Source organism: Henckelia pumila, chromosome 1 (genome assembly GCF_033568475.1).
Source record: "Henckelia pumila isolate YLH828 chromosome 1, ASM3356847v2, whole genome shotgun sequence".
Classification (NCBI taxonomy): Eukaryota; Viridiplantae; Streptophyta; class Magnoliopsida; order Lamiales; family Gesneriaceae; genus Henckelia; species Henckelia pumila.
The window spans coordinates 89,451,282-89,472,054 of record NC_133120.1 but is presented as its reverse complement, the minus strand read 5'-3'; the positions used below and the strand labels follow the sequence as shown (position 1 = coordinate 89,472,054).

The 20,773-nt window shown below is 41.3% G+C and overlaps 2 protein-coding genes across 2 annotated transcripts; one reads left to right on the top strand and one right to left on the bottom strand.

Moving 5' to 3' along the window:
* Positions 1 to 1,411: 1,411 nt before the first annotated feature.
* LOC140867932 (uncharacterized) lies at positions 1,412 to 7,142 on the top strand. Its single transcript, XM_073272898.1, has 5 exons — positions 1,412 to 2,444; positions 2,714 to 3,580; positions 3,896 to 4,449; positions 4,580 to 4,690; positions 6,705 to 7,142. Exons 1-5 carry the CDS (start codon positions 1,412 to 1,414, stop codon positions 7,140 to 7,142), a joined length of 3,003 nt encoding a protein of 1,000 aa, XP_073128999.1.
* Positions 7,143 to 12,352: 5,210 nt separating this feature from the next.
* On the bottom strand, positions 12,353 to 20,066 carry LOC140861618 (uncharacterized). Its single transcript, XM_073264820.1, has 3 exons — positions 19,985 to 20,066; positions 18,481 to 19,486; positions 12,353 to 12,449 (listed from the first exon to the last, which is right to left on the bottom strand). Exons 1-3 carry the CDS (start codon positions 20,057 to 20,059, stop codon positions 12,403 to 12,405), a joined length of 1,128 nt encoding a protein of 375 aa, XP_073120921.1. The 5' UTR covers positions 20,060 to 20,066; the 3' UTR covers positions 12,353 to 12,402.
* Positions 20,067 to 20,773: the final 707 nt, after the last annotated feature.

Below are 20,773 nucleotides of genomic sequence, written 5' to 3'. Positions count from 1 at the left end.
TAAATAGGATGAGTTATGGATTTTATGGGTTAACCGCTCAAGTTAGGCTCTTGTGAGCGTGAACTTAAGTAAAAAGGAGAAAAGATTTTAAGCCAAGGGTGCTCCCCTGCCCTCCAATCATCCATAAAATTTGTGTCATGCTATCTTTTGAGTTTATGTCGTTTACATTATTCAACGCCCATTTATTCGTGTGTGTGACTTCAAAGTTAATTAAAGATCTAGTCCCGAAGTCTTAAAGTAAAGAATTCTTATAAAGGTAAAATTTGAAAAGAGAAATTGTTTAAATGAATGAAAAGATAAGGAATGAAGTGAGTTGGTTGTGACTTATACGTGCAATGTCAGTCGGGGGATGCCCCGACTCACTTGACAAAATGAGACGTGTAGTAAGCGGCTGGGAGACATCCCAGCTCCCCTACCAAATGAGACATGTAGTAAGCGGCCGGGATTCATCTCGGCTCCCCTACCAAAAGAATGAAAAAGTGGCAATGTGGCGAAGAGATTAATCTCGGCGTCCTTGCCGGCATAGTATACTACAGCCATTGATCGATCAAAAAACCATAGTCACAATTGAGGATCCAAATTCAAAAGTAAAGTAAAGGATAAACGATTAATGAATGTGATTTCCATCGCATATTGCTATTATTATTACTTCGGGCATGTTATGATTTTTCCTCTTCGTGTGAGACTCATTAGTGTACCGTGTACTATTTTTAGTATTATGCATTATTTTGAACCCTTGCTGTATTATTTAAATCTTGTTGGGCTTTTAGGCTTACTACTATGCTTGGTGCAGGTGAGTATTTGGAAGAGGCTGTGGGGCAGTATTTCCAGGGCCCATAGGTGTTCGGAGGAACACCCTGACCGTTGCCGCTCTTTTCTTTCCGCGTTTATGTCTTTGTAATAATTATACTTTGTCGTCGTTTTTTCCCCTTTCGGTAGTAGGATATGATATTCCCTGCAAATTATGTTAGCATGTAAACATTAAATACTTTTGTCCCTTCGTCTGGCATCGAACTAGATATTGTTTTGCATGCTTTGTGTTTGATGTTTACCTCGGGTTGAGGTTTATTTAAACTGAAATTTGAGACAGGTGGCTTTATTATTCAAACAAATAGGTCATGCCAAAATTTTTAAAATTTTTCCGCATTTTCTTTATTTATTTAGTTTTTAGTAGTTATGGTCGTTTCAGTTGGTATCAGAGCACGGTCATTGGGCTTGGGATGTGCCTACCTCCGAACGCTGGGACTCGGGAGATCACGCCTCAAAGTCTGTAAGATTTAAAATTTTGTTATCTTTGACTGTTTAAACGTTGAGAATAAGAGTTTTAAAGTCCTTTGAGTATGTAAAAGTTTAAAGAAACCTTTTATTTTAGGCATGAAATTTAAGTGTTGGAATTTGAACTTGCGTACAGATGGCCACTCGTCGTGGACGTGCTTTGCATCCACCACCTCCTCCACCGCCGCCACCTCCTCCACCGCTACCACCTCCACCAGTTATGGATGTTGGGACTCAGGTGCTAGCTGGATTAGCCCGTATCCTTGAGCGACATGTGGACGCACCTAGGGCCGGACTTGGGACAGTTTATGAGAAGTTTAGGAAGATGAATCCGAAAGACTTTGCTGGCACTACTGATCCGCTGGTAGCGGCGGGATGGATTCATTCGCTGGAGGTGATCTTTTGCTACATGCAGTTGGGAGATCCAGATCGAGTGCGGTGTGCTATCTTTCTTCTCCAGGATGATGCCACCCTCTGGTGGGAGGTAGTGGACAAGACTGTGGATCCGGCTACCCTACTTTGGACTGAGTTCAAGAGAATTTTCTTTGAGAAGTATTTTACAGTGGATGTGAGGGCTCGTTTGAAGAAGGAGTTTATGAGCCTACGACAGGGAGATTTATCAGTGGCTCAGTTTGTGGTGAAGTTTGAGAGGGGCTGCCACTTTGTGCCCTTGATTGGAGACGATGAGGAGAAGAAGCTCCAGCACTTCATGGTTGGGCTACGACCCGCCATCCGTCGCGATGTACTTATGGCGGAGCCAGCTGACTATGCTTCTGCCCTTAGGCGGGCCTTGAGGTCTGAGCAGACACTGAGGGATATCAGCAATGAGGCGCAAGGTAAGAGTCCATTCCCAGCTCATGGCCAGCAGCAGCAGCAGCACGGCAAGAGGCCGTACCATGGACCACCGCATCAGCAGGGGCATCAGGCCCACAGACCTCAGGTGCATCAGGCCAAGAGACCCACTCCTCCCAAGGCTGGGGAGAAGCCTACTTGTCCAGTATGCCGCAAGGCCCACTATGGGAAGTGTTTGATGGGAGCTGGAGTTTGCTACAGGTGCAAGAGGCCAGGACACATGATAGCTGATTGCCCAGAGGCTAGGAGGCCCGCGGCAGGGAGAATCTTTGTGATGCAGGCCGAGGAGGCCGACCCTGATACCACCCTGATCACAGGTAATAATTTAAGCTTTTGAGTTCAGTTAGTATCTTAAATTGTTGTGGATTCACGTTGGTAAACTGTTTAAGTGAGAATTTGGGTATATTAAGTACTAGATATTCTTGAGTTATTAGGGAACTTGCGTTAGATTTGTGTGTTATTGCAAGATTTTGGTTGGTTCTAGCTGCATGCTTAGAATTATGGGAACTGATTGTATTAGGATGAGCATAGATTTAAATTATGGTTAGGAGACCCAAATGCTACGTTGTAACTGTGGTTTTTGCAGGAAGAATTTTAGTAGCTGGTGTAGCCACCAAGGCATTATTAGACTCGGAGGCTACACATTCTTTTATTTCTGAGGCATTTGTGCTCAAGTTGGGTATTCAGCGAGAGGATTTGTCGGTGGGATTCTCAGTTATTATCCCGCCAGGGGAAGAGCTGACCACCAAGAGCTTGATCAGGAGTCTTGAATTTCTCTTGCAGGGTCAGACGGTGGTTGCATACCTGATAGTGTTACCCATGCCCAAGTTCGATCTGATTCTTGGGATGGATTGCATGGTGAAGAATGCAGTGGTTATTGATTTTCAGCAGAGATCAGTGTTGGTTAGACCAAAAGGTGTTGAGCCTTTCTGGTTTGAGGCAGCTAAGAGTCGGAGGAAGGCCAAGGTCATATCTTTTCTACAGGTGAGACAACTTGTGTTGGAGGGCTGTGAGACATTCTTGGCAAGATTGACCTTGACAGAGATGCCAGTTAGACCCGTGATTACAGATGTGGATGTAGTCCGAGATTTTGGAGATGTGTTTTCGGAAGACGTTGCAGGTCCTCCGCCCAATAGGGAGATTGAGTTTTCTATCGACTTGGTCCCAGGTACCGCACCAATTTCTAAGGCACCATATAGGTTGGCGCCTACGGAGATGAAGGAGTTGAAAGAGCAGATTCAAGAGTTGTTAGATAAGGGTTTTATACGCCCTAGTTTCTCTCCATGGGGTGCACCGGTTCTCTTAGTGAAGAAGAAGGACGGGAGCCTAAGATTGTGTATTGATTACCGGGAGTTGAATGGAGTGACTGTGAAGAACAAGTACCCATTGCCTAGGATTGAAGACCTCTTCGATCAGTTACAAAGAGCCTCTGTATTTTCGAAGATTGATCTTCGTGCTCGTTATCACCAGTTGAAGGTGAAGGAGTCAGATGTATTCAAGACAGCGTTTAGGACTCGTTACGGCCACTACGAGTTCCTTATGATGCTGTTTGGGTTGACGAATGCACCCACGGTCTTCATGGATCTCATGAACCGCGTCTTTCAGCCATACTTAGACTGGTTTTTTATTGTTTTCATTGATGACATCCTCATCTACTCCAAGGACCAAGCGGAGCACGCCCAACACTTGAGGATAGTCCTTGAGGTGCTTTGAGATCGGAAGTTGTTTGCTAAGTTCGACAAGTGTGACTTTTGGTTGGTGAAAGTAGCATTCTTGGGTCATGTAATCTCCAAGAGTGGTGTAGAAGTGGATCCCTCTAAGGTTCAAGAAGTGAAGGAATGGGCTGTACCTAGTAATGCATCGGAGATTCGCAGCTTCCTTGGTTTGGCAGGCTATTATAGGAAGTTCATCAAGGGCTTTTCGTCCATTGCAGTGCCCTTGACCGCATTGACCAAGAAGAATGTCAAGTTTGATTGGAGTCGGGATTGTCAAGAGAGCTTTGACGTATTGAAGACAGCTCTCACGACAGCGCCAGTCTTAGCCATGGCATCAAGGCAAGGTGACTTTGTTGTTTACATGGATGCTTCTAAGCTGGGGTTAGGAGCAGTTCTTATGCAGCAAGAGAAAGTGATTGCCTATGCTTCCAGGCAGTTGAAGGGACACAAGAAGAATTATCCTACTCATGATTTGGAGTTGGTTGCCGTAGTCTTTGCACTCAAGATTTGGAGGCACTACCTCTATGGGGAAAAGTGCAAGATCTTTACGGACCATAAGAGCCTCAAGTACTGCCTTGAGAAGGAAAGCAGCAGTGATTTCCTCCTTGTCAGTGTCTAGACCTTTGAAGTATGAGATTCAAAGGCTTGATTTGGAGTTTTATGTCAGGGGTAGAGCGCCCTGATTATCTTCATTGAAAGTGGGGACTAAACTGTTTGACCGTATCCATGCTGAGCAGGCTAATGATGAGCAGTTAGGTAAGTGGAGACAGAGAGATGAGGAGAGGAGTAGTGGATTGTACTCAGTGGTTGACGTGATTGTGAAATTTCGAGGACGGTTTTGGGTGCTTGTAAGTGGTTCCTTGCGAACTACGATCATGGCAGAGGCTCATGCTTCACCGTACTCCATCCACCCAGGGAGTACGAAGATGTACCGTGATCTTTGTTGGAAAACGGTGTTCAGATCAATCAGAATTGATACCCGGTGCAGCGGAAGTTTAAAAATTTTATATGGAACAATTCCATATCATGGGTATCAAAACTTTACGATTAAATTGTGCGTGTAAAAATTAAATAACAATTAAATTTTTACCTTGAATCTCGAAACGAGATTATGGACACCAACAGATTACTCTGCTCTTGTTGTATATCCCAGGAACTGATGGACGAACAATTCTTCAATCAGGTCCACAAATAGAAGTTTAATCCCTCTGATAGATTGCACTAGAAAATCTATCAGAAGTTTCTACGAAGAGAATTAACGAATTTGATCCGTTAAACCAGTCTGCAAATTCAAAATTCACAGGCTGGAATTTTTTTCGACAGAGAGAGAGGGGCGGCGGCCACTTATAGAAAAACTAGGGTTTTCGAAAAATTTTGTGACCTCTCTTGTGTAATTTCTGTACTGCAATAACTTATTTATAATGTGGGCTGCTAACAGCTTAGGGCCCATTAGTCATAAGTTCAAGCCTGACAAGCAAAGCCCGCATGTTCAGAAATTAATATAAAATCATCGTGACTCAGATTGATAAACCAATTTCACCAATGTGCACAGAAACCATTTCTGCATCTTTTAGAGTCAAGATAAATTTTCTGAATCCGAATTCAGTGGTTTCCAAAAATGTCCATCACTATGTCATTTTAGGAAATCTTACTCATCTACTCTGATATAAGAAGTCCCACTTCTTTATTCACTAAATTTAACTCTTTAAATATAATTATCTCAACGGGGATTAAAAATCCATTACTTGTGTGACCCTCAATGGTTCAGGGATACAGCTAGCCGTGGGCTCACAACTCCTTGTGACTCGGAACAACAATTTTCGACTTGCCCATCAAATTATGGTAAGAGCGCCTAGCAACATCGCCCCATGATTCCCTAGGTATCACTGATAGTGCCTGCAAGAACCAATAGATTTTGGTTAGCGTACAGTATGGTCCCTTCATCCATATATCCCGATCGAATCAACAACCATTGGTAAATCGAGAGTCATTTGAGATTCGATAACTATGCAATGCATCTCGAAGATCAAATAGTGACATCGCATGTGCTACTAAGAAACCATTTCTTAAAACACATCATGTACTCTGGCTAGAGATTCGTCACACTAATATCTCCTCAGATTGCATAGGATATCCACACTAGCAAGTATGTGGTGAATCCTTGACAACAAAGCATCGACTCCTATATGTGTCGTAACTGTACCCAATCCCGACACCTGATGACCCCAATAGAGTCGGTAAACGAGTCAAAGTACAGTACTAGCATATAGAGTCTCAATGATGTTTCAAGTAGTAAGGACTAATGGTGTACAACCAAAACCGCGGACTTTATCCACTCGATAAGTGATAACCACTTGGAAAGTCCGGATAGGGTAGTTTGATCATTCATCGTATGAATATCCATTTGCATGCTTTGAACATCTCTATGTTCCATACCAATGAAACGTGGTACTCGGCATCGCAAATGCTAGTCTCAATCTCGAGCGATCCTTATCCTTATTAACGGACGGCTCAATCGACTAGGAACTGTTTAGAATATACAGTGACTATAAGATGTGTTTCATGATAGCCATCCCCATGTGCCACCACATCTTACATACACTATAGTATATTCAAGGTCTTCATCTAAACATCTTATAGTATGTCACAACATAATAATATGATAAAAGATAAAGTAAACGCCATTATAAAAGTGTAAATTATATTAAACAAAAGATTGTTTGTACATAGAGTCATCAAAGCCCTTAGCCACAAGTTGGCTCACCGGGCACCCACTCTTTCAATCTTCAGCAGTTATATTGGTGGCCGGGCATGAAGCGAGACATTTCTCGATTTGTGGCTGAGTGTCTGACTTGCCAGCAGGTTAAGGCGGAACATCAGAGACCCGCTGGTTTACTCAAGCCTCTCCCTATACCTGAGTGGAAATGGAAGAATGTTACTATGGATTTCGTAGTGGGATTGCCAAGGACGGTGAAGAATTCGAATGCCATATGGGTTATTGTAGACCGCCTCACTAAGTCGGCACACTTCCTACCGGTGAGGACGACCTACTCCATGGCTCAGTATGCGGAGTTGTACATCCATGAGATAGTCAGACTTCATGGTATCCCTGTCTTGATAGTGTCTGACCGAGACCCACGGTTCACTTCGTCATTTTGGAAGAGCCTTCATTCGGCCTTGGGGACGAAACTCCTGTATAGCACATCATTTCACCCTCAGACGGATGGGCAATCCAAGAGAGTAATACAGATATTGGAGGATCTTTTGAGGGCTTGTGCCATTGACTTTCAGGGCAGCTAGGAGTCAAGATTACCCTTAGTGGAGTTTGCATACAATAACAGTTATCAGGCCACTATCGGTATGAAACCTTATGAGGCGTTGTATGGCAGATCGTGTAGATCACCGGTGTTGTGGACCGAGGCCGGTGAGAGATCGGAGTTAGGACCGGAGATTGTACAGCAGACAACTGAGGTTGTAGCCAAGATCCGAGACAGGATGAGGACTGCTCAGAGCAGACAGAATAGTTACGCTGATCATAGGAGGAGAGACTTGGAATTTTCGGTAGGTGATCACGTGTTTGTCCGAGTAGCTTCTATGAAAGGTGTGATGAGGTTTGGCAAGAAAGGGAAGTTGGCACCGAGGTTCATTGGACCTTTCGAGATATTGGATAGGATAGGGGCATTGGCGTATAGAGTAGCCTTGCCACCTAGTCTTGATGGAGTCCATAATGTCTTCCACGTGTCAATGTTGAGGAAGTATATCTCGAAATTGTCTCATGTGCTCAGTTGTGAACCTATTCAGTTATCTCCTCACATGAACTATGAGAAGAGACCCGATCGGATTCTTGGGAGGCAAGAGAGAAGACTACGCAACAAGTCGATATCAATGGTCAAGGTTGGTTGGTTGCACCATACAGATGAGGAAGCTACTTGGGAGTCAGAGGCTGACATCAGGACTCGCTACCCGGAGCTCTTCGGTAAGCTTTAATTTCGAGGACGAAATTTCTTTTAGGGAGGGAGGATTTGTGACGCCTAAAATCCATAAATTAAATTGCATGCCTAAATTAGTTTTAATGTTTAAATTCTAAAATTTATAGTGATTTAAATGATTTAAATCTCCATAGAATTTATTTGTTTGATATTAAAATTTTAATTGCTTAAATTGGTGACTTCTGCTACAACTTAAATTGTAATTAACCTTAGTGTAGGTTGTCTGCAAGTAATATACTCGTGAGTACGAGATCGATCCACGGAGAGGATGCTGTATGTTTAATTATAGCAATGATATATTATAGATGAAAATATTATTATAAAACTTCAAATACACAAATTATAAAATTGTCAAGGCTTCAAAGGTTCATTGTTGGTTTATTTAAGATTATTAAAAATAAAAATAAAAGAAACTAAAATAAGAATAAACATAAAAGAACAATGAGATATTTAAACAAATATATCATATAATATAGTTTTCACTATATTAATATCAGATTAACCGATATTTAATACATGGTACCCATAATATATATATATAGATGCATAAATATAAACATAAAAGAACAATTAAATATTTAAACAAATATATCATATAATATAGTTCTCACTATATTAATATCAGATTAACCGATAATTAATATATGGTACCCATAATATATATATAAGTGCATAAATATAAATTGACATTAAATTAAATGTTAGATCAAATCACCATATTTCATTTAGAACAACCGGCAGAGCCACACTATCGTCTAAATAAAATATATGACTTTTTTTTTATTTTAGATGCGAGAAATTAAATGTTAGTTGCGAGAAAATAAATGTTAGATTCGAGAAAAAGTAAATGTTAGTTGCGGAAAAGTAAATGTTAGATGCGAGAAAGTAAATGTTAGTTGCAAAAAAGTAAATGTTAGATCAAATCACAATATATTATTTAGAATAACCGGCAGAGCCACACTATTGTCTAAATAATATATATGACTTTATTATAAATTGATACATATATTTATAGTATATAATTATTTTAGTATTTATTGTATAATATTAGACAACAAATCAAGGTAGCCACATTTAAGGTACCAAGTATTTGATGTAAATAGATAACAATAAATCATCCAAATTATACCTACAAATAAAGATCAATTAGTAAAACAAAATAAAAATAGAAAATGAAAGAATATACAAAATATAAACAATCTTACTTGACCAACAATGAAACCTTTTCACCTTGACATAAAAGGATTTAGCTTGCCATGAACATAAGACTCAAGAGTAAGGATAAAAGAAATTTCATACTTAAACTTGGAGAAATATGCACACTCAAACTCTTATTCTTACACACACAACATTTATTTTACAAGTGAGGAATTTGTGAGGATCCGAGTATTAATCTCTCTGTTCCAACTCAATGAATATAAGATTCATAAATATTAGACTAGCATCAAAGACTAAGTAAAAAAAAAAAAAAAATTTAAAATTGGAACACCTCGCTCGATCGGGTGTATTCACCCGATCGAGCGAGCCCCCAAGCTGAGCTCCTCGGGTGAAACTTAAAAATGTCCTCGCTCGATCGGTGATATCTCTCCGATCGAGCGGGCTCCAAACACAAAAACTTCTGTTTCTGCAAACAGTGACCTCGCTCGATCGGTGAAGTTCACCCGATCGAGCGGGCTCACAATTCAGAAAAACAACAGAAGCTTTTGCTGTCAAAACCATGAAATTCCTTCAACATGCTCTAGTAGTCTCATGCTATAATGGTGCATCAACTCTTCAATCTTATAACCAAAACTAACATGCATATTAATCATGATGCAGGTGAAGATAAACAATATCATACCATAACTTGAATCCAATCCAAAACTAACTCAATATCATACAAAAAGATCATTGCACAAGAACATGTTATATTAAAGGAATACAACTATGTTCAACAAGTCTTGACAAGGATAAATACAACATGATCATTTATTCTACACTTTCAAGTTATCAGATTCCGAAACTTCATATCAAGTTTAACTAATACAAGATCATGCTATAGACCTAACACAAGACTTTACATCTAACTCGGATCTCCACTCTATCTCTCAATCTCTGTTCTTCATGCTCGCTTCTGTCCTGTTCCAGTCCCGCCTATTGCCATGACACATACAACATAACAATAGCCGGATAACTTCGGTGAGAAATATATTTCCCAGTAAAAGCAACTAAACATGCATAGCAAAGCATATATCAAATTCATGATATAAAAGTAAATACAATGCATGTTTTAAAACAAGGTTCTCTAGTTCATCGTTTGGGATCCCGAGAAGAAGATATCATAACTAACCACCGACTCTCCCGATCGAGGTGGGGCTACTTATCTTGCTTCTCTAGACTTTGAAGCCATTATATATGTAAATCAGACGCTAGGCTAAGTCAACCACCCAGGCCATACATATATAATCCCTCAAATCGTCTAATCGAACGTTTCCGTTCATTTCAAAATCAAAGAAACAAGTCTTACAAGATGAATGCAATATATATCAATAAGATTACATTCATTAACATCAAGACTTATTCAACCATTCATAGGAAAACATATAAAAGCAACTAAGCAAATAAGTATGTGATTTAGGGAACTCGATACAAACCATCTCGAGTTATAATCCCCATTCAAGTAGTAGTCCACTTTTACCTTTCGATTGTGAGGTTTTAAGGCAACTTCAAGCTATCCAAATCTGAACAACACAATCACCAAACCTATCTCAAAATCTGCTCAAGCTTCAATCAAACTTCAAGGCAAAAAGCTACAAACCTTGTTCTTTCTTCTATCAGTTTCGAAGTCGACGTTCTCAAGCTCGATATCCCTTGATTACAAGCTGAAACCATAACATAATTACCAAGAAAAATCAGCTTAAACTTATCTCAATAGCAGCTCACGCATAAGATAGTAAAACAACCTCAAATCAAAAATTCGACGGCATATCGGTATTATTCGGCAATCCCGAACTCAACTAAGTCAATTCTATCACCATATAAATCATATATCATCTGCATATATACTCAAACCCATCATATCAGCAAGCATATAAGTCGACTAGTAGCTGGGAAATCAGAAAAACTAATCCAACAACCATTCTTTAACCCAACTTCAATATAATCAAGGAATAATACTGCATAACATCAAATCATAACCACAACTGATCTCTGCCATTTTCAAATTCTCAAATCATAAAGAACTAAAAGAAAACTTACATCAAATCGAAGGTCTTCTTGCAAGGAGTCCAGAACTCTTTTCGGAATCGAATTCGGATACCCGAAACTCAAGATATAGCAATTTAAAGATGAAGAAGAAGCTTGGAGTTTCTTGCTCTTTTCTCTCGGTTCCTTCTCTAATGTTTCTGATGAAAATATGGTCATACACACGTGAATACCTATTTTTCATACCAAGTGTCCACCAAGTTTCCATTATTTGCACTTTGGCCCATCAAGTCTTCAATAAATGCAATTCAGTCCTCAAATTTTCAATTCATTCAATTTCAATCCTAATCAATTTAAAAATATTAGAATTTAAATCAAAACTCCAAATATTCCCAAATTAAATATTTTCGAATTAAAATTAAATAATTCCGGGCGTTACAATTCTCCCCCACTAAGACACGGTTTCGTTCTCGAAATCTCAAATATGAATAGTACATAAGATATATCGGTTAACAAAAAACTAAAGGAGAACTCACATCATTGAAATATCTCTTGAAATCGTTGTCTCATATCTGATTATGTCTCCCAAGTTGATTCTTCAATACCATGACAACTCCACTGGACTTTCACAAGCGGAATAGTCTTCGTTCGAAGTTGCTTCTCCTTACGATCAAGGATCTGAATTGACTTTTCAAAATAACTCAAAGTTTTGTCGAGTTCAGCCTCATCAGGTTGAAGCACATGAGATTCATCAGCAAGGTATTTTCGAAGCATCGATACATGAAAGACATCATGTATTCCAGATAAGGATGGAGGCAAAGCTAATCTATAGGCAAGATTGCCTATTCTCTCCAGAACTTCATACGGACCGATATAACGTGGAGACAATTTCCCTCGCTTGCCAAATCGTACAGTGCCTCTCTTCTGAATAATCTTTACATGTTCAGTCATATCTTGAAACGACCCTATCTACTCGCTACTAGACTATAATTAAAATAAAGGAAAATTACGGATTTTTAAAAAATTTTGCCATGACCTATTTGTAAAACAAATAAGCCATCAAGACTCAAACAACAATTTCAATAAGGAAAGAAAATTGACTTCAAAACTTAAGTGCGTTAAACATAAACATGCAATCCTAGTAACCACCTCCCGGTTACAGCATAAAGTAAACTAAAGCATTTAAAATTAATTCCAACGATAATCATAAACTTGCAAAAGCGGAAAACGTACTTCAAAACATAAGCTGTAGCACAGGGAATGCACATCCTGGCTATAAATACTACAAGATCTCAAATAATACTTCATTATTACAAATTCGATAACTGTGCGGAAAAACATAAACTAAAAGGAAGCAACGGTCACTGGGCCTTGCACTACCGATGGCCTCATCCCAGTAGATCACGCCCCTCCGTCTCCTCCACGAAATCCTCACCTGCAAACATTCAAGCATAGTGAGTCTAAAGACTCAACAAGCATAACTAGGATAATAACAAGGGTTTAAAATACGTGATGCAAAAACTCAACTTAAACTGTAATATGCATGAAACTAGAAAGATATAGAAATCATGCATTAATGAACTCACACTATGATAAACTTTAACTTTCATAACATTCAACTTAGACTCATGCATAACTGAAAGACTGACATCTATGCAAAACGAGTCAACTAAAATTGTGAAACTTTAACTTTTAAACTTTTCTTTACTTTTCTTCTTAGAAATCCGATCCCTGATTTGTGACCCTCTGTTTCGATCATGATCATGGCTGCAGTGCACTATGCCGGCAAGACGACGAGATTTCTCCCGACGAACTTAACCCCTCTATGGCAAGGAGACCGAGATGCCTCCCGATCCCACATTGCCCCTCTGTGGCAAGGGTAAACAAGATGTCTCTTGCTCCTTGCCTAACATCTATAACCTCTTGGTGAGTAGACCGAGGCATCCCCCGGCCTAGCAACACCCCTCTTGTCACAAACAGATCACTTCATTCAAAAATATTTGCTTTCTTTTCCCTTTTCATTTATAAAGACTCAACTCATACATTAAATGGCATGCAAACAAGTAAACTTCCTTTTTCTTTATTAAACTCAAGAACACGTCAAATGCACACGAATAAGCAATCTTTAAGACATGAGACTCGACTCGAAAATGTGAGTTTAAGGTGGATGAGTGGCTGCCCCTAAGTCCAAAGAAGACAACTTACCCAACAAAATCCTCAAACTTGACTTAACTCGAGCAAGTAAACCGAAAAGCCCTTAACTTTGTCAAGCCTTATCCAAAACCCGTTCCGCTTGAACCGACACTCAACAAACACTCCAAATCATCCCAAGGAATAGGTGGTATCATCAAAAGATCAAAAGAGCAAATTTACAAAACACAAAAAATCGGACAGCCCCTATTCAAAGGAAAAAAATCTGCACTTGCACCCAATTTTGAAAAATCCATAACTCACTCAATTCTTATCCGAATCGAGCCCATTTTATATCGACGCGACCACAACGTCATGAACTTTACCATGGAATAGCCTAACCCTGCCCAGACCTCAGCCACGACCCTGCCCTGCCCCGTGAACAGTGCTGCCCTGCACACTCACACACCTCCAATTCCAACAATTCAAACACTTAGCCCACTTTCCTCAACTTATCTCCACACCAAACACCCAAACACCTCAAATAACCTCTCTTAGGACTTTTCCCAAACACTTGGGCTACACTCAATCCACACTTTCACAACACATATCAAGAACATCAAGAATTAACCATCAAAACTCCAAAATGTTGAACAATCAATCAAGACCAATGCAAGACCATTAAATACTTCAACATTAAATAAATTTCAGCCCCTACACATGCAACATTTCGAAAATTAGGTCCATATACAATCTGAAATTTTGAATTTTGGCAAGGACACTCAATTAATTCCATGTCAATGCACATATACTCAACATTAATCCACATAAACTCAACTCCCTAACATATTTAGAAAAAATCAGCCCCTAAACATGAAAAATTCGAAACCCTAACCTTCTAACAACATGCATTCTCGAAAATATTGCAAGAAATCATAAGAGTGGGGGTAGATATTGCTTGAATGTGAGCCCAAAGGAGTAGCTACACTTGCCTTTCAACCTTTTACCCAAAAATTTCGAAAATAAGGGGAGATGGAGGGAAGAACTCTAGGTCAAACTCCAAGCTAAGCTCCTTGTGGAGCTCCTCCGGCAGTGGGGACGGCGGTGGATGGCGGCAGCGGCGGCTTGGGGCGGCGGAAGGCACTTGGCCGAGAGGGAGCTTCAAGGGAGAAGGGGGGTGGGCGGCTACTAGGGTTTAGAAGGGGCTAGGGTTTGTGTCTTGATTTTTTTTTAATTGAAATGTTTTAATGATAGTGTAAATTAAAAGTGTAGTGTATTGTGTGTAGTGTTTTAAAATTTCACTTGTACTAGCAAAAGTACTACTTGTACTATTAAAACTTTATACCTCAAACTTTTTGCTATTTTCAAACTTCTAAATTTAAAATTTCAACTCACAACATTTTGATTGAAATTCCACTAACCCGGATTTAATAAAATCATATTTTATGGAAAATTTAGGAAATAACCCAAGAAAATGATAAAATTGCTTTTTGACCCCTAAAAATTCAAAATTTGCATTTTTGGCCAAAACCCCCCTTTTACCTCTAACTTAAAATCCTAAAATTAAAAATCTTGAAAATAAACCACCGAAGCCCACCGTCGTCGCCTGCCTGGATAAAAATTACTAACTAAACAGTTCAAGGCATTTAATTCAAATAAGTCAAGCAAGGCTAACTTTAACTGAAACTTAAACAATTAACTTCAAGAAATTTAAAATATAAATACTGAAAATAATTTTAGGCATGATTTTCAAATTTTAGAAGTTCTTGGTGCTACAATTCCTCCCTCCCTAATAAGAAATTTCGTCCTCGAAATTAAAACTTACCAAAAAGCTTCGGATATCGAACTTTGATATCTGCTTCTGCTTCCCAAGTGGCCTCTTCATCCGAATGGTTCTGCCATCTCACCTTGATCATTGGAATCGACTTGTTACGGAGTCTTCTCTCCTGTCTATCCAAAATCTGGATGGGCTTCTCCTCATAGGTCAAGTGAGGAGATAGCTGAAGCGGTTCCGAACTAAGCACATGGGATGGGTTCGAGATGTACTTCCTCAACATCGACACATGGAAGACATTATGGATCTTATCAAGGTTAGGCGGCAAGGCCACTCTATAAGCCAGTACCCCTACCCTATCCAAAATCTCGAAGGGCCCTATGAACCTCGGTGCCAACTTCCCTTTCTTTCCAAACCTCATCACACCCTTCATGGGTGCAATACGGATAAAAACATGATCACCCACCGAGAACTCCATGTCTCTCCTCCGGTGATCAGCATAGCTCTTCTGCCTACTCTGGGCAGTCCTCATCCTATCACGGATCTTAGCCACTACCTCGGTGGTCAACTGAACAATCTCCGGACCAAAGTCTGATCTCTCACCTATCTCATCCCACAACACTGGAGATCTACACTTCCTCCCATATAGTGCCTCGTAGGGAGCCATGCCAATAGTGGACTGAAAACTGTTATTATACGCGAATTCCACTAGTGGTAGTCTCGACTCCCAAATACCTTGAAAATCAATAGCACATGCCCTCAAAAGATCCTCCAAAATCTGAATCACCCTCTCTGACTGGCCATCAGTCTGCGGGTGAAAGGCGGTGCTAAAAAGTAGCTTCGTACCCATAGCAGAATGAAGACTCTTCCAAAAAGACGAAGTAAACCGTGGATCTCTATCAGACACTATGGAGACTGGAATACCATGTAGTCTGACTATCTCCCGGATATACAACTCCGCGAACTGAGTCATCGTGAAATTCATCTTCACCGGTAAAAAGTGAGCCGACTTAGTGAGACGGTCTACAATCACCCAAATGGCATTCGAACCTCTCAATGTCTTCGGCAATCCCACGACAAAATCCATGGAGATATTCTCCCACTTCCACTCCGGAATAGGGAGAGGCTTAAGCAAACCGGCGGGTCTCTGATGCTCCGCCTTAACCTGCTGGCATGTCAGGCATTCTGACACGAATCGGGCAATGTCACTTTTCATGCCTGGCCACCAATAAAGCTGCTGAAGATCCCGATACATCTTCGTACTACCAGTGTGGATTGAGTACGGCGATGTATGTGCCTCTGCCATGATAGTAACTCGCAGAGAATCAACTGCGGGAACCCAAAATCTCCCTCTGTACCTCACAATCCCATCTACCACAGCATACAAACCGCTGCCTTTCTCCTCATCTCTCTGTCTCCACTTCCTGATCTGCTCATCAACTGACTGCGCTGCACGGATACGATCAAAAAGTGTAGTCTGCACACTAAGGGAAGACAAACGGGGAGCTCTACCACTCGCATAAAACTCAAGACCATATTAGGTTTACCAGGGTGGTAGCTAATATTGCAGTCATAGTCCTTCACCAACTCTAACCACCTATGCTGCCTCATATTCAACTCCTTCTGGGTGAAAAAGTACTTGAGGCTTTTGTGGTCTGTGAAGATCTGACTCTTCTCTCCGTAAAGATAGTGTCTCCAAATCTTAAGAGCAAACACTACCGCTGCCAACTCTAAGTCATGAGTAGGGTAGTTCTTCTCGTGCTCCTTAAATTGCCTAGAAGCATAGGCAATAACTCTGTCTCGCTGCATCAGAACTGCTCCCAATCCCAATTTGGAAGCATCAGTATACACCACAAAATCACCTTGCCCGGATGGCATGGTCAACACTGGCGCTGTCGTAAGAGCTTCCTTCAAAGTATCAAAGCTCCTTTGACACTCGGCACTCCAAACAAACTTGGCGTTCTTCTTAGTCAACGTTGTCATAGGCACAGCAATGGAGGAAAAACCCTTGATAAATTTTCGGTAATAACCGGCTAATCCAAGAAAACTGCGAATCTCAGACGCGCTCCTCGGTATAGACCACTCCTTCACTGCTTGAACCTTTGAAGGGTCTACTTCCACACCGCTCTTAGAAATAATATGACCCAAGAAAGCAACTTTCTCCAACCAGAATTCACACTTATCAAACTTGTCCAACAACTTGTGCTCTCGAAGCACCTCAAGAACGGTCCTCAAATGCTGTTCATGCTCCACTCTATCCTTCGAATAAATGAGGATGTCATCGATGAAAACAATGACAAAGCGGTCCAAGTAAGGCTGAAACACGCGGTTCATAAGATCCATGAAAACCGCGGGCGCATTCGTCATCCCAAACGGCATCACAAGGAACTCGTAATGACCGTAACGAGTCCTAAAAGCTGTCTTCGCCACATCTGACTCCTTCACCTTCAACTGGTGATAACCTGAACGAAGATCAATCTTCGAAAAGACGGATGCACCTTGCAATTGATCGAAGAGGTCCTCGATCCTAGGTAATGGGTACTTTTTCTTCAGCGTCACTCCGTTCAAACCTCGGTAGTCTATGCACAATCTTAGACTACCGTCCTTCTTCTTAACGAAGAGAACTGGTGCGCCCCATGGGGAGAAACTAGGGCGTATGAATCCCTTGTCAAGCAACTCTTGAATCTGCTCTTTTAACTCCTTCATTTCGGTAGGAGCCAATCTGTACGGTGCCTTGGAGATAGGCACAGTACCGGGAATCAAATCTATAGAGAACTCCACTTCTCTATCGGGCGGAATTCCCACAACATCGCTAGGGAACACATCCTCAAACTCCCTGACGATAGCCACATCAGAAATAACTGGTCGCTCTGGCAGCTTTGTCAAAGATAAACTGGCTAGAAATGACTCGCACCCACTAAGTACAAGCCTCTGAGCTTGCAAAGTAGAAATGACTCGAGTCTTCCTCAAGCTCTTAGCAGCCTCAAACCAAAACGGTTCCTCGCCCTCAGGCCTGACTAGTACTGACCTCTGCTGAAAATCTATCATCACCGCATTCTTCGTCATCCAATCCATCCCAAGAATCAGGTCAAACTCTGGCAAAGGTAGCACTATGAGGTCTGCTACCACTGACTGACCCTGCAAAAGCAATACAAGGTCTCTCACCAAGCTCCTGGTGGATAGCTCTTCCCCTGAGGGGATAGTAACTGAGAATCCAACCTCCAATTCCTCGCTATGAATGCCCCTCTCAAGGGCAAAAGACTCCGATATAAAGGAATGGGTAGCCCCTGAGTCTAATAAGGCCCTCGTGGCTACGCCTGCCACAACAATCCTACCTGCATAGCAGTAGTTACAACGACGAAAGGTTGAAGTTAAAACCACGAGTTCTACTTAGGCTCATTCTAATTCAACAATTCCCAAACAAGATACTATTCATGCTAAACAGTCAAAGGTCCTAGGGCATGCAACAAGTTACTAGAGTAAAACCTCAAACAAGCAAAGATTTAGAGTCGCATGCATCAACAAATCTTTAACTGCTCTAACCCAAAAGTTAAGATATTACCTGTGAGAAGAGTAGTGTCTGGGTCGGCCTGCTCGGCCTCCATCACGAACACTCTGCCCTGCACGGGCCTCCTCAGCTCTGGACAATGGGTAGACATATGTCCTAGCTTCTTGCACTTGAAGCAAACTCCAGCATCCTTCAAACACTTCCCAAAATGCGGACGATGGCAAAACTGACAAATAGGCTTCTCCCCAGCCTTGGGAGGAACCTGTCTCTGGGCCTGACGCCCCTGCGGTGCCTGCTGTCCCTGCTGTCTCGGGGGCCCATGATACGGCTTCTTGCCGTGCTGCTGCTGCTGAGAGTGGCCCTGATGAGGGAAGGGCCTCTTGCCATGCGCCTCCGCGCTAATATCTCTCAGCGTCTGCTCGGACCTCAAGGCACGCCTCAGTGCTGAAGCATAATCAGATGGCTCAGCCATCAGCACATCCCTACGGATGGTAGGTCGAAGCCCTACAAGAAAGTGCTCCAGCTTCTCTTTCTCATCATCTCCAATCAACGGCACGAAATGGCAGCCTCTCTCAAACTTCACCACGAACTGGGCTACCGACAGATCACCCTGCCTCAAGCTCATAAACTCCGTCTTCAAACGGGCTCTCACATCAGCAGTAAAGTACTTCTCAAAGAACAACTTCTTGAACTCAGCCCAAGGTAGAGTAGCTGGGTTCACAATCTTCTCCATACCCTCCCACCAGAGGGCGGCATCATCCTGGAGGAGAAACACAGCACATCTCACTCTATCTGGATCTCCCATCTGCATATAGCGAAAGATCACCTCAAGGGAGCGGATCCAACCCTCCGCTATCAACGGATCAGTGGTGCCAGCGAAGTCCTTCGGATTCATCTTCCGAAACTGCTCATAAGTAGTCTCCGATCTAGCAACAGGAGCATCCACATGACGCTCGAGGATACGGGCCAATCCTGCTAGCACCTGCCCTCCTATATCCACCTGCGGCGCCGGTGGAGGCGGTGGAGGCGTAACTGCACGCGGATCATGACGACGAGCCATCTAAACGCATTGAGAAAATCCAACATTCAAATTTCATGCCTTAGAAAAAATATTTTTACTTCAAATTTAAACTTCTCAATAACTCAAGAAACTAATACATCAAAACTTAAACAGATAGAGACATTAAACTTAAATCTTACAGACTTTGAGGCGAGATCCCCTGAGTTTCAGCAACCGGCAGTAGGCTCAGCCCAAACCAAGAACGAGCTCTGATACCAACTGAAACGACCCTAACTACTCGCTACTAGACTATAATTAAAAATAAAGGAAAATTACGGATTTTTAAAAATTTTGCCATGACCTATTTGTAAAACAAATAAGCCATCAAGACTCAAACAGCAATTTAAATAAGGAAAGAAAATTGACTTCAAAACTTAAGTGCGTTAAACATAAACATGCAATCCTAGTAACCACCTCCCGGTTACAGCATAAAGTAAACTAAAGCATTTAAAATTAATTCCAACGATAATCATAAACTTGCAAAAGCGGAAAACGTACTTCAAAACATAAGCTGTAGCACAGGGAATGCACATCCTGGCTATAAATACTACAAGATCTCAAATAATACTTCATTATTACAAATTCGATAACTATGCGGAAAAACATAAACTAAAAGGAAGCAACGGTCACTGGGCCTTGCACTACCGATGGCCTCATCCCAGTAGATCACGCCCCTCCGTCTCCTCCACGAAATCCTCACCTGCAAACATTCAAGCATAGTGAGTCTAAAGACTCAACAAGCATAACTAGGATAATAACAAGGGTTTAAAATACGTGATGCAAAAACTCAACTTAAACTGTAATATGCATGAAACTAGAAAGATATAGAAATCATGCATTAATGAACTCACACTATGATAAACTTTAACTTTCATAACATTCAACTTAGACTCATGCATAACTGAAAGACTGACATCTATGCAAAACGAGTCAACTAAAATTGTGAAACTTTAACTTTTAAACTTTTCTTTACTTTTTCCTCTTAGAAATCCGATCCCTGATTTGTGACCCTCTGTTTCGATCATGATCATGGCTGCAGTGCACTATGCCGGCAAGACGACGAGATTTCTCCCGACGAACTTAACCCCTCTATGGCAAGGAGACCGAGATGCCTCCCGATCCCACATTGCCCCTCTGTGGCAAGGGTAAACAAGATGTCTCTTGCTCCTTGCCTAACCTCTATAACCTCTTGGTGAGTAGACCGAGGCATCCCCCGGCCTAGCAACACCCCTCTTGTCACAAACAGATCACTTCATTCAAAAATATTTGCTTTCTTTTCCCTTTTCA